This window comes from Mus pahari, chromosome 8 (genome assembly GCF_900095145.1).
Source record: "Mus pahari chromosome 8, PAHARI_EIJ_v1.1, whole genome shotgun sequence".
In the NCBI taxonomy this organism is placed as follows: domain Eukaryota; kingdom Metazoa; phylum Chordata; class Mammalia; order Rodentia; family Muridae; genus Mus; species Mus pahari.
In genome coordinates this window covers 23,021,220-23,034,728 of record NC_034597.1, presented here as the reverse complement: position 1 = coordinate 23,034,728, position 13,509 = coordinate 23,021,220, and the positions used below count along the sequence as shown (strand labels likewise).

The window sequence follows — 13,509 nt, the reverse complement described above, 5'->3', positions numbered from 1 at the left end:
ATTGGATAGTGTTCCTTCTGTTTCTATTTTGTGGAATAGTTTGAATAGTATTGGTATTAGGTCTTCTTTGAAGGTCTGATAGAATTCTGCACTAAACCCATCTGGTCCGGGTTTTTTTTGTTTGTTTTTTTTGTTTGTTTGTTTGGAAGACTTTTAATGACTCCTTCTATGTCTGTAGGGGCTATGGGACTGTTTAGGTGGTTTATCTGATCCTGATTTAACTTTGGTACCTGGTATCTGTCTTTAAAATTGTCCATTTCATCCAGATTTTCCAGTTTTGTTGTGTATAGTTGTTTGTAGTAAATCTGATGAATTTTTTAATCTCCTCAGTTTCTGTTGTTTCCCTTTTCATTTCTGATTTGGTTAATTTGGATACATCTTTGTATCTTCTGGTTAGTCTGGCTAAGGGTTTATCTATCTTGTTGATTTTTCTCAAAGTACCAGTTCCTGCTTTTGTTGATTCTTTGTATAGTTATTTTTGTTTCTCCTTGTTTGATTTTAGCCCTAAGTTTGATTATTTCCTGCTGTCTATTCCTCTTGGGTGTGTTTGCTTCTTTTTGTTCTAGAGCTTTCAGGTTTGCTGTCAAGCTGCTAGTGTATGCTCTCTCCAGTTTCTTTTTGGAGGCACTCAGAGCTATGAGTTTTCCTCTTACCACTGCTTTCATTGCATCCCATAAGTTTGGATATGTTGTGCCTTCATTTTCATTAAATTCTAAAAAGTCTTTAATTTCTTTTATTTCTTCCTTGACCAAGTTATCATTGAGTAGAGTGTTGTTCAGCTTCCATGTGTATGTGTGCTTTTCCTTGGTTTTGTTGTTATTGAAGACCAGCCTTAGTCTGTGGTGATCTGATAGGATGGGTGCATGGGGTTATTCCAGTCTTCTTGTATCTGTCGAGGCCTGTTTTGTGACAGATTATATGGACAGTTTTAGAGAAGGGATCATGAGGTGCTGAGAATATTCTTTTGTTTTAGGATGAAATGTTCTATAGATATCTGTTAAATCCATTTGGTTCATAACTTCTGTTATTTTCAATGTGTGTGTGTTTAGTTTGTGTTTCCATGATCTGTCCATTGATGAAAGTGGGATATTGAAGTCTTCTATTATTGTGTGAGTTGCAGTGTGTGCTTTGAGCTTTAGTAAAGTTTCTTTTATGAATGTGGATGCCCTTGCATTTCAGCATAGATGTTCAGAATTGAGGGTTCATCTTGCTAGATTTTTCCTTTCTTTGATAAGTATGAAGTATCTTTCCTTATCTTTTTTGATAACTTTTGGTTGAAAGTCAACTTTATTTGATATTAGAATGTCTACTCCAGCTTGTTTCTTGGGACCCTTTACTTGAAAAATTGTTTTCCATTCTTTTACTCTGAGATAGTTTCTGTCTTTGTCACTGAAGTGATTTTCTTATATGCAGCAAAATTCTGGGTCTTGTTTACATATCCAGTCTGTTAGTCTATTGTTTTTTATTGGGGAATTGAGTCCATTGATATTAAGAGATATTAAGGAAAAGTAATTGTTGCTTCTTGTTATTTTTGTTGTTAGAGGTGGAATTATGTTTGTGTGGCTATCTTCTTTTGGGTTTGTTGAAAGAAGGTTACTTTCTTGCTTTTTCTAAGGTGTAGTTTCCCTCCTTGTGTTGAAGTTTTCCATCTATTATCCTTTATATGGCTGGATTTGTGGAAAGATATTGTGTAAATTTGATTTTGCCATGGAGTATCTTGGTTTCTCCACCTATGGTAATTGAGAGTTTTGCTGGGTATAGTAGCCTGGGCTGGCATTTGTGTTCTCCTAGGGTGGTCTGTATGACATCTACCCAGGATCTTTTGGCTTTTAGTCTTTTTTGAGAAGTCTGATATAATTCTGATAGGTCCTTTATATTTTACTTGACCTTTTTCCCTTACTGCTTTTAATATTCTTTCTTTGTTTTGTGCATTTGGAGTTTTGATTATTATGTGTCTGGAGGAATTTCTTTTCTAATCCAGTCTATTTCAAGTTCTGTAGGCTTCTTGTATGCTCATGGTCATATCTTTCTTTAAGTTGGGGAAGTTTTCTTCTATAATTTTGTTGGAGATATTTACTGGCTCTTTGGGAATCTTCACTCTCTTCTATATTTATTATCCCTAGGTATGATCTTCTCATTGTGTCCTAGATTTCCTCGATGTTTTGGGTTAGGAGCTTTTTGCATTTTGTATTTTCTTTGACTGTTGTGTCAGTGTTTTCTATGGTATCTATTGCACCTGAAATTCTCTCTTCTATCTCTTGTATTCTGTTGGTGATGCTTTCGTCTGTGACTCCTTATCTCTTTCCAAGGTTTTCTATCTCTAGGATTGTTTCCCTTTGTGATTTCTTTATTGTTTCTCTTTCCATTTTTAGATCCTGGAAGGTTTTGTTCAATTCTTTCACCTGTTTGACTGTGTTTTCTAGTAATTCTTTAAGGGATTTTTCTGTTTCCTCTTTAAAGACTTCTGCCTGTTTACTTGTGTCCTCCTGTATTTCTTTAATGGAGTTAATTATGTCTTTAAAGTCCTCTCTCATCATCATGAGATATGATTTTAAGTTAGAATCTTGCTTTTCCAGCATGTTTCGGGTATCTAGGACTTGCTGTGGTGGGAGAACTGGGTTCTGATGGTGCCAAGTAGCTGTGGTTTCTATAGGTTCTTGCGCTTGCCTCTCGCCATCTGGTTCTCTCTGGTGTTGGTTGGTCTTGCTGTCTCTGACTGGAGTCTGTCCCTTCTGTGAGCCTGTGATCTTAGGTGTGTCAGCATTCCTGGGATACCTGTGCCACAGGGTTAACTCCAGAGTGCAGGTAGAGACCGGAAGGATTCTGTCCGTACTTGCTCCCCGGTTCTTGAGCTCTTCTGAAGGTCCTGAGTTCAAATCCCAGCAACCACATGGTGGCTCACAACCATCTGTAATGAGATCTGACACCCTCTTCTGATGTATCTGAAGACAGCTACAGTGTACTTAGATATACTAATAAATAAGTCTTTAAAAAAAAAAAAAAAAAAGACTAGTGGTCATTTAGATGTCTTCCTAAATAGTTATATAAATGTGTCCTTTCATTGTTAAAAGCCTGACAAAATTAACAATATAAAATAACAACAACCAAAGAAAAACGCTATTATAGCTTGGATATAGTATTTATATCACATAATCATGGGTATCAAAATATAACAAGAATAATTACCAATATTTAATCATTGGCTTAAAATGTAGGTGAAAGGCTAGGCGTGGTGGAAGGCAAAGGCAGGAGGATCTTCTAAGTTGAAACTGGGCCAGTCTTCATAGTCTGCATGCATACATACATACATACATACATACATACATACATACATACATATGTATCTTATCCCAAATGAATGTAGGTTGATTAGTATATAAAAATATGTTTGATATTAAGGTATAAAATCTAATGTAAAGCTCCACAGCTTCCATTCCAAATTCTTATTCTTTCTGTATAAAAAAGGTTATTGAGTTTTATTGTCTTCGAATCTGGTTAATTTTGGCATGTGATTTTTATTTTAATTGCTGCAGTATTTTTATAATAAAGTATTTAAGTGTAAAATTTAGAATCTTCCTTTTGCTGTTCTTTCATTTAGGTGCCTGGAATACTTACTAAGAAATGATGCCAACCCAGGGATCCGGGACAAACAAGGCTATAATGCAGTTCACTACTCAGCTGCGTATGGTCACCGTCTGTGTCTTCAACTGGTAAGATTCTGAACTCTCTTACAGGACTAGTGGGAGTTTTTAATTTGACTACATGATCCAGAAAACATTCAGTTTTGCTCTTTAACATTTTCATACTCCATTTACTTCTTAAATTCATGGTTGTTTCAGTAAGATAACTCTTCTTTTTTCATTTTAAAAAAATGAAAAAAAATGTCACTGATCCCTGCATGGTAGCACATACCTATAATCTTGATCCTTGAGAAGCTAAAGCAGGAATATTGTGAATGCTAGGCTAGCCTGTGCTGCAGTGAGATGTTATCTAAATGATGGAGTATTTAATCTTTTGAGGGAAGTCAGGCACAGCAGTGTACCTGTGCAGTCCTAATTGCAAGGCTGAGGAAGGACACTGTCTTAAGTCCAGACCAACATACCAAGACACTTCCTCAACCAAACAAACCAATAAACAACAAGAACAAAAACAAATAAATCTCTGAAGAAGGCTCCTAAAGTGATGATGTGTTTCTTGACACAGTCACACATAACCAGACTGGCCTGGAACAAGGTATATTACTGAAGATGACCTTGAACCTTTGTTCCTCCACCTCCTTAATTCAAGCATGCACTGTCATAGATAGTTTATGTAATGCTGTGGATTCAGTTCATGCGAGCACACGACCAGCTCATGTACTGCTGGCCTCAAGATCTGCCTAATACAAATGCAAGATTATAAATTGAGCTAGTAGTTTACAAACAGTTCAGATGATTATGATTTGATTTGGTTTAATTGAGCTGTACTAGTTCATTTCATAAGGAAATGATACTGTAGACAAATGTAAATAAAATCTGTGAGTCAATCATCAAGTGTTGTTACCTAGAAATAAAATAGAAAGTTGTAAGCTCTGAAGAAAAAAAAAAGATCCTCCTAATAGTCAACATCTAGGTCTATTGCATTTATTTCTCTCCTTTTAAATACAGGTTTTCATAGTTCTTTTAAAGATGTAACTATTTCTTACTTGAAAAACAAAAATAAAAGCCCCTGAAAGAGTCAGATTACACTCCTATGTTTAGAGACCTATGCAAGGCCCTTTCATTTCCTAGTTCTTCTTAATAAAGGAGAGTCTACTTCTGCAGATGAAGCTTGAAGTTCAACTGTGGTCTTGTCCTGGAATAGACACACCATCCCGGACCCTACTGTGCCATACTGGAAGGAAAGGAATGAGTTAAAATATACTCTTGTGTGACAGATCTTTCAGGTTAAAGCTTCCTTTATAGACATATAATAGCCATTGCTTCCTTTCAATAGAAAATAAAATTGAAGATATATAAGATGGTCAACATATTTAATACAGCATTTAATGTGCTATTATAAAAATAACCCATATTTCATGGGTTACTGTGATTCTTTAGAATAAAATTTTAGGATATGTATATAGATGTGTTGTCTACTATAAAGTCTAATTATCTATGTAAAAGACATCTTTCTGGAGGCAAAGAAAGCATGGGTTTAAAACAAACTAACAAAGCACTGTATCAATAAAGATGTCAAATATGTTAATATATATAAATAACTTTGTAAAATGCCATTTCTAACTTTTATTTCAGATTGCAAGTGAAACTCCTTTAGATGTTGTAAGTATCAATCAATTCCCCCAACATTCAAAATAGGCTACTACCATTCAAGATAGTGTGTTTCTCTGTTCTCATTAAAACTGAAGTTAGACACTGAAGCCAAGACAGTGACAAGAGTGTGTGTTCAGTAAAGGAAAGCATTTATTTACCTGATGGAAGTGTATTTCCCCAAACTCCTAGTTAATAAAGCTCCTCTGTCTTAGTTAGGGTTTTACTGCTGTGAACAGACACCATGACCAAGGCGTGTCTTAAAAAGGACAACATTTAATTGGGGCTGGCTTACGGGTTCAAAGGTTCAGTCCATTGTCATCAAGGTAGGAACATGGCAGCATCCGGGCAGGCATGGTGCAGGAGGAGCTGAGAATTCTACATCTTCATCTGAAGGTTCCTAGCAGAAGACTGACTTCCAGGCATCTAGGATGAGGGTCTCAAAACCCATGCCCACAGTGACACACCTACTCCAACAAGACCACACCTCCTAATAGTGCCACTCCCTGGGCCAAGCATTTACAAACCACTACATTTTACTATACCTTTGTGGATTTCCTGGACTTATTGTGGTACTCTACAGTGGATTGGAATGAGGGATGGGACAAGTAACTACTATGAAATACTTAAAAATATCATTTCTTAAATGTCTCTAACTTTTAATGTCTCTTCTTTTTTCAGTTAATGGAAACCTCGGGAACAGATATGTTGAATGATTCAGATAATAGAGCAACGATAAGCCCTTTACATTTGGCTGTAAGTACTGCATTTATAGCCAGCTTGATAGTTCACTACAGATCTCCAGTATCTACTTGTTTTGTCTCAAACTAATGCCCTAGACATTTGGTTGGTATAGTAATTATCATAGAATTAGAACTTTAAGAACTTGTTTAGTGCATTCTTGGTTATCTGTGTCTCAATTTTCTTTAAGCAGTGGTTCTTGGCTCCCTCAAGCCCTGCTTTTAAGTGAGAAAATAAGATTTTGATATCAATTTAAAATGCACTGCCCCCATAGGAGGACTGTAATTTGTTAAGCAGATAATATACACCACCCAGTTTATGTAAATTTCAGCAGTTGCTGGCTTGCTTGTGGCCATGAGTGCCGGCTAATTGTAGATTCAGTGCTACTTCACTCTCACTGCTGTTGGCTGCATACTCTATAATTTCCCATCCATCTCCAGATTCCTCCTGAGTGCTAGTCAAAGTAAAACCCATCTTAGCGCCTCTGTACTAAAAGAATTTATTTTAAAGACAAATTTGGGTGAAGGACTTTAATCATCAGAAGACCAGGATATATGACTAGATGTTTATATGACCCCTGGTGTTAAGTACAGAACTTCATTTAACAGGATCACTAGAAGTTCAGTAATGCATTTGTTTCTTTTTCACATGTTCTGTAACCTTTTATCTTAATTTTCTCCTTGCATATGATCGAACACTGGCATACTGAATCTTTCTGCCTGTTGCTCCTCTCCCCCACCTTAGTTATCTAAATTACCAGTAAGGTTTCTGTTACAGTGATAAGACAGCATGACCAAAAGCTAATAGGAGATTATCTTAGCTACTGTTACTATTGCTGAGAAGAGACACCATGGCCAAGGCATTTTATAGTTTCAGAGGGTGAGTCCATGACCCATTATGGCAGGGAGCATGGTGACAGGCAGGCAGGCGTGGCAGTGGAGCGGTAGCTGAGAGCTCATGTACTGATCCAAAAGCAGAGAGAAAGCGGGACTGGGCCCGGTGTGGGCTTTTGAAACCTCAAAGCTCATCCCCAATGGCTTACCTCCTCCAACAAGGTCACGCCTCCTAGTCCTTTCTAAAATAGTCCACCGTCTGGGGACCAAGCATTTAAATATGAGTCTGTAGAAGACATTCTCATTTAAACCACTGCAGAGGAGAAAGGGTTATTTTACTTATATTTCCAGATTTCAGTTTATTATTGAAGGCCATCAGGGCAGAAATTCAAACAGAGCAGGAGCCTGGAAGCAGAAGCTAATGTGAAGGCCATAGAGGAGTGCTGCTTACTGACTTTCACCTTTGGCTTGTTTGGCCTGCTTTCTTAGTACCCAGGACTATCAGCCCAAGAGTAGACCCACCTGAAATGGGCTGGGCCCTCATACATCCCTAAGAAAATGCCCTGCAGGTTTGCCTGTGTATGGCAAGATCTTACTCTGGCATTTTCTCAGTCGAGGCTCACTCCTCTCAGATTACTCTAGCTTCAGTCACCTTGACATAGCCCTAGCTAAGCACAGTGCTCTAAAGCTTGCTGCTTCCTTGTCTCCTCTACCCGGGCTTGAATTGTAAGTGCCAAGTCTGAAAATGTAAGGTCAGTATGGAGAAGGTAGCTCTTTGACTATTGGTGAGAAGAAAGGCACTTTTTGCATTGTCACTGTCAGTCATTTCTAGGCATTTGCTCGGTGCTAGATTTACTTTTTGGTAGAGAATCAACAAATCAGCATCAGTGGTTTCTGACAGTCTTGCAGTCTATCATAGGACTATAACTAACTTATTGGTGGTACTTTTCTGTTCACCAATTTGACAAGTTCTTCCCTCCCTCTTTCTTCATTACTCACAGTACCATTACCAAGTACTATTTACACACAGAACTGTTTCGCCAGCCTGCTTTTTGGACATTTTGCAGAAGTACTGCTTTATTATCCTTTGAGGCTTATTTCTTTATTCCCTATCCAGTATCTTATCCAGTATAAATAATATATGTGCCATTAATATCTTGTGAAGTGAATTGTCTGCAGAGCTTCTTAGGCTGTGTAATGGTGGGAGCCCCATTTTTTTCTGACAGATACTCTACCAGATCCCAAGTCAGTACTTCTGTGCTGGGAGATGTGCTTATGTTTGAGCTCTGGCACATTATGGAATAGAGGTAGTTGTTTTATGAGAAATCAAGATGATCCCTGGCTTATCTCAAATTACTCTTCTGTCCTTGTGATTTAAGTCCAGCAAAGTTCTGCCAAGGACTCAGTGTCCCTGTGACCACACTGATCAAAAGCAGGAGCTTTCTGGCCCTAGCCTTACAGCCAGAGCTTCCAGTGACTTCATGTCACATCCACGTTTTGATGTCTGCCATGAGTCAAGTATTGTGACCACCTGTCATTTGAGGTTTTATTATTTATAGAGTATGTATTCCTTAATATGGGAGAGTACTAGTGATTATTACAAAATAAAAATCTATAGTTTAATTTTTCTGGCTTTTCAATATAGAAGTTTGTGTTATGTCAGGCATAACAATGTAAAAATAAATTTGTTTACTTTACATTTTCTAATACAGTGGAGTAGTGGGCATGTAACTCTAGTAAACTTACTTACCTATCCTTACTTACTTAGCACACACAAGTCCTTAGTTCCCATCCCCAGAACTGGGTGGGGAGGGGGGAAATCTTCTTAGGGAGTTGGTCTAACGTACATATTTTTATTTCTAGGCTTATCATGGTCACCATCAAGCCCTGGAAGTGTTGGTACAGTCTTTGTTAGATCTTGATNTAAGAAATAGTAGTGGTAGAACACCCTTAGATCTTGCAGCATTTAAGGGCCATGTTGAATGTGTGGATGTACTCATTAATCAGGGAGCTTCAATCCTCGTAAAAGATTACGTTTTGAAGAGAACACCTATCCATGCAGCAGGTATGCCAAATATTATACTTGACTTGCTGTTGATAGTCTTAATATATTTTTGGTACTGCTACTGGTAATTATGTTTACTTCTTATGTTAAATAGTCACATGATTGTATTCTGAAGGAAAAACAACAGCAAGACAACACCTTTAAAAAATAAAATAAAGTGGAAGTTATTTTAGATTAATATGCACTCTAGTGGCAACCATTAATGTTTTAAGAATAAATACTTTTAGCCAGGCAGTGGTGGCACACACCTTTAATCCCAGCACTTGGGAGGCAGAGGCAGGTGGATTTCTGAGTTCGGGGCCAGCCTGATCTACAGAGTGAGTTCCAGACAGCCAGAGCTATACAGAGAAACCCTGTCTCAAAAAACAAAAATAAAAAATAAAAATAAATAAATACTTTTAAGACTTAGTTGAATTTCTTATGTATGAATGTTTTGCCTGTATGAATATATGTGTGTGCCACATATGTGTCTTGCGTTTACGGAAATCAGAAGGTGTCTGATTCCCCAGAATTGGACTTATGGGTAAGCCATCATATCAGTGTTAGGGGCCAAAACCAGGTGCTCTACAAGAATACCCAACACTCTTGGCCACTAAACTATCTGTTTAGCCCTAATAGGTGTTTTTGCTTATTTTACTAGTCTAGTACACTGCATTAAATGCTTAGAAAAAATGTATAGAATGTTAACTTATGCAAGAACTACCCCAGATTGTAATTTTATAGTGTTGGCAATGTATGAAAAATGTAGGTATCTGTAACCAAGTTACTGGTATGTCAGAAAAGACTGGAAAGGGGGAGGGGAACAACCATAGAAATGACTAGTACTAGCAGTATATAAATAGAAGACACATATTTCCCAACTCTTTACAGGAATTACTACACGGCAGTACTCATTTTCAATAGCCAAGACTGGTAGGTACAACTGAAAGATAGTAGACAAGCCAGGTGATGGTGGCCCATGCCTTTTATCCCAGAACTCAGGAAGCAGAGACAGGTGGATCTCTTGAATTAGAAGCTAGCCTGGTCTACAGAATGAGTTCCAGGACAGCCAGTGTACACAGTGAAACCCTGTCTTGAAAAAATAAAACAGAAAGAAAAGAAGGAAAGAAAAAAGAGAGAAAAAAAGAAAAATAGTAGTCATGTGTTTTTCTTAGTTCCTGTCTTTATGCAATCTGATTCAATTCACTATGTGTTTATGGAGTGATCTTTAAGAAATCACTCAAATAAGCCGGGCGTGGTGGCGCGCGCCTTTAATCCCAGCACTCGGGAGGCAGAGGCAGGCGGATTTCTGAGTTCGAGGCCAGCCTGGTCTACCAACTGAGTTCCAGGACAGCCAGGGCTATACAGAGAAACCCTGTCTCGAAAAAACCAAAAAGATACATTTTAGAAGACTATAGAAATATAGACTATACTGTTGCTCCCAGAAAAGCTTTAAAAACTATTGGATATTCAACCAAAGGCTAAAAACAACTGTATTATTTTGGTTTGGTTTGGTTTTTCTATTTTTTCACCTGCCTCTGCCTCCCAAGTGCTGGGATTAAAGGCGTGTGCCACCACTTAATGAACATTTAAAGTCTCATAATATGTTTTTAAAAACTATCAAGGAGTATGAATAAGAAATCATTTTCTATTATAAATAAGTAGAGTCATATTAATCTTTATCTTCAAAATACTTTAACCATGGATTGTTTACAGAACTAATTTAAAGCTTTAAATGGAGTGTTTGTCACCTCCACCATATAAATGTGTGGTGGGGGGGGGGAGGGAGGGGGGAGAGATAGAGTATATATATATATATATATATATATGAATGACATGGTCCCATCAGCCTACACTGACTTAGAACTTTGCTGTATGTAGCCCATGATTGCTGATTGCCTCACAGTGACAAATTTTTTACATCAGCTTCTGTTTCAAGTGTTGGGAATACAGGCATCCAGCAGTCTAATTCATGAGCATTTGAAAGAGAAAGAGCTCTGAGACAAATGTACTGTAAGTGCTACCCACCATGTAAGACAAAAACCCTCGATGAAACTGGTCTGCAGATGTCTCTCACAGTCAGAGATAGCTTGGGAAGCATATTACTACTTCTGTACTATGAGGAAAGCTCATTTTTCCCTCCCTGAAGGGTAGCATTCTTTTCTCACAATGAGACTGTAATAGTACTGTGGTTATTGAACTTAGAACACAATAACACTCATCAGAAGCTACTGTGTGCTGAATGTAAATGAATTGACATTTTAATAATAAACCCAATTAGAACTCTTTAATCTCTCCCCAAGTATTTTGACACGTTTATTACTAAGCTAAGATCTGTTGCCAGAGTGCAACATACAGCCTGAGTGAGGGTGGTTTGGAGTGTAGTGAGTTTTTATAAGTTATTAGAGTTTCATATAACTATTAAAAGGTACTGTATAGAGGCTTGGGGTGCAGCTCAGCTGGTAGAGTACCTACCTACCATATGTGAAGTCCAGTCCACATAAAAGGGGGAATGGTGGTGTATGCTTATGATGACAGAGGCAGAAAGGTCAGCAGGTCTACATCTCCAGTCTACCTCATAAAGAACGTGTGGTTGTACTCAGTTGCAATTTCCGCACTTAGGCGGAAGAGACAGAAAGATCAGAAGTTCATGGTCATTCTTCGATAAACAGTGAATTTGAGGCTTGCCAAGCTGCAAAAATACTCTGGACAAATAGGCACCCAGTTTTCTCATTACTTTTTTGGGGGGAGAGGCTTAGGAATCATAGAAGACCTTCCTTTTTGTATCATTTTGTCACTTGTATATTTCCATACACTTTATTTGTTTATTGTGTGTGGCAGGACTTGATTTCTGGAGGAGATATAACATACCTTAAAGCTTCCCATTGAGGTGGAAGGATTGTTCTTCTGCTTGCCAGTTAATAAGCTTTGGGGCATATGAAAACATTTCTTTATAAAATATGTCATCTATTAACGTATGTACTGTATGGAATTCTTTTCAGCTAAAAATCACCTAACCAAGTGTGTTGTAATTGACAGGGATTCACTCCCACTCCAGAGAGTGTGCAGTCCTACAGTCGGGTGGTTCCACGCTGCCCTCACTCAGCATGCCAACAGAGTTTTTCTCAGCGCTTGCTTTTGTGTTTATGTCACAGAATCATCCCTGCTGCTTTACAGGAATACATCCACAACTGGCATTTTAGAAAGGGGGCCTTTCATTATCAAAATTAAAAAGATTTGCCCAAAGCTCTCTAAACTTCTCAATATCTTCGTGGTTGACTCTGGACCTTGTACTTACCTTACAGCTAATCACTGTTGAAAGAAAATATGATGAATATAGCTGACTTGGTCTAACATAGTTGACTTGATTGCACCCCTTGGCTGGAGACAGATCACTCTTCTAAATAAAATGAGAATTCTGTTAGTCTGGAGGGGGATGAAGGGATAGCTGTGGAATGTTTGTGTTTTACCTCCCGTGAACAAATACAATTCCCTTGATAGCAAATACAGTATAAAACCTACTTTGTGCATAGGTGCTGTCCTGGTGCTTAATGAATTCATTGAAAGGGTTCCAAAATTATATACTGAAAGGATGCTTACTCTATTTTTCTTATATTCTATACATTAAAATTAATTTTTTTTTTACTTTACAGCAACAAATGGTCATTCAGAATGCTTACGGTTATTAATAGGAAATGCAGAACCACAGAATGCAGTAGATATTCAAGATGGAAATGGACAGTAAGTTTCAATAATTTTTAAATTTTTTTTAAGACAGCATTTGAGTATATTATCCAGGCCTCCATAACATAATCTCACCCTCTTTAGTGCTGGGATTACAGACATGTACCACTATATTTTGCTCTTAAATTGTTGTTAAAGTATTAAATATTCTAATACTTTTGGTCCCCATTTTAGTAGATATATCAAAGTTTGTAACTGAAAATGTCAACCATAGGTTTTCATTTAAATACATATAAAGTTATGTTACAAAAGTGCATCTATGAAACATGCCGTCACATCATTGCCATTATGTCAGTGATGACTCTAAATCTAATTCTGTCACTGTTCAGGACACCTCTCATGCTGTCGGTTCTCAATGGGCACACGGACTGTGTATACTCACTACTGAACAAAGGAGCAAATGTAGATGCCAAAGACAAGTGGGGAAGGACAGCATTGCACAGAGGGGTAAGCCAAAATTAAACATAAATACATTATATGTGTGTCCCCTTCCCCACACACAGTGTGTTTAATAAACCCAAATTATTTTTGCAGGCAGTGACAGGCCATGAAGAGTGTGTAGACGCATTACTTCAACATGGTGCTAAGTGCTTACTACGGGACAGCCGGGGTCGGACACCCATACACTTGTCAGCGGCCTGTGGACACATTGGAGTTCTTGGAGCCCTTTTGCAGTCAGCAACATCTGTGGATGCAAATCCAGCCATAGTAGACAATCATGGGTATACAGCACTTCACTGGGCTTGCTACAATGGTTAAGTATCAGATAAAAATCTGCTTTGAGTGTCTGCCTAGTAGGTACTAAGTAAAAAAAAGTCTTGGATCTTGCTAAAGAGAAGTCATTTTCAAAAGTGTTTGA

The 13,509-nt window shown here is 37.8% G+C and overlaps 1 protein-coding gene across 4 annotated transcripts in view; it reads left to right on the top strand.

Annotated features, from left to right (window-relative positions):
• The window catches only part of Ankrd28 (ankyrin repeat domain 28), a 143,606-nt gene that overhangs the window by 117,792 nt on the left and 12,305 nt on the right, over positions 1 to 13,509 (top strand). For all 4 annotated transcript variants that reach the window (XM_029541391.1, XM_029541392.1, XM_021202875.2 and 1 more), the window contains 7 exons: positions 3,599 to 3,710; positions 5,274 to 5,300; positions 5,970 to 6,044; positions 8,726 to 8,927; positions 12,560 to 12,647; positions 12,980 to 13,097; positions 13,185 to 13,404. In XM_029541391.1, coding sequence (XP_029397251.1) covers positions 3,599 to 3,710; positions 5,274 to 5,300; positions 5,970 to 6,044; positions 8,726 to 8,927; positions 12,560 to 12,647; positions 12,980 to 13,097; positions 13,185 to 13,404 — 842 coding nt within the window. The remainder of the gene's footprint in view (positions 1 to 3,598; positions 3,711 to 5,273; positions 5,301 to 5,969; positions 6,045 to 8,725; positions 8,928 to 12,559; positions 12,648 to 12,979; positions 13,098 to 13,184; positions 13,405 to 13,509) is intronic.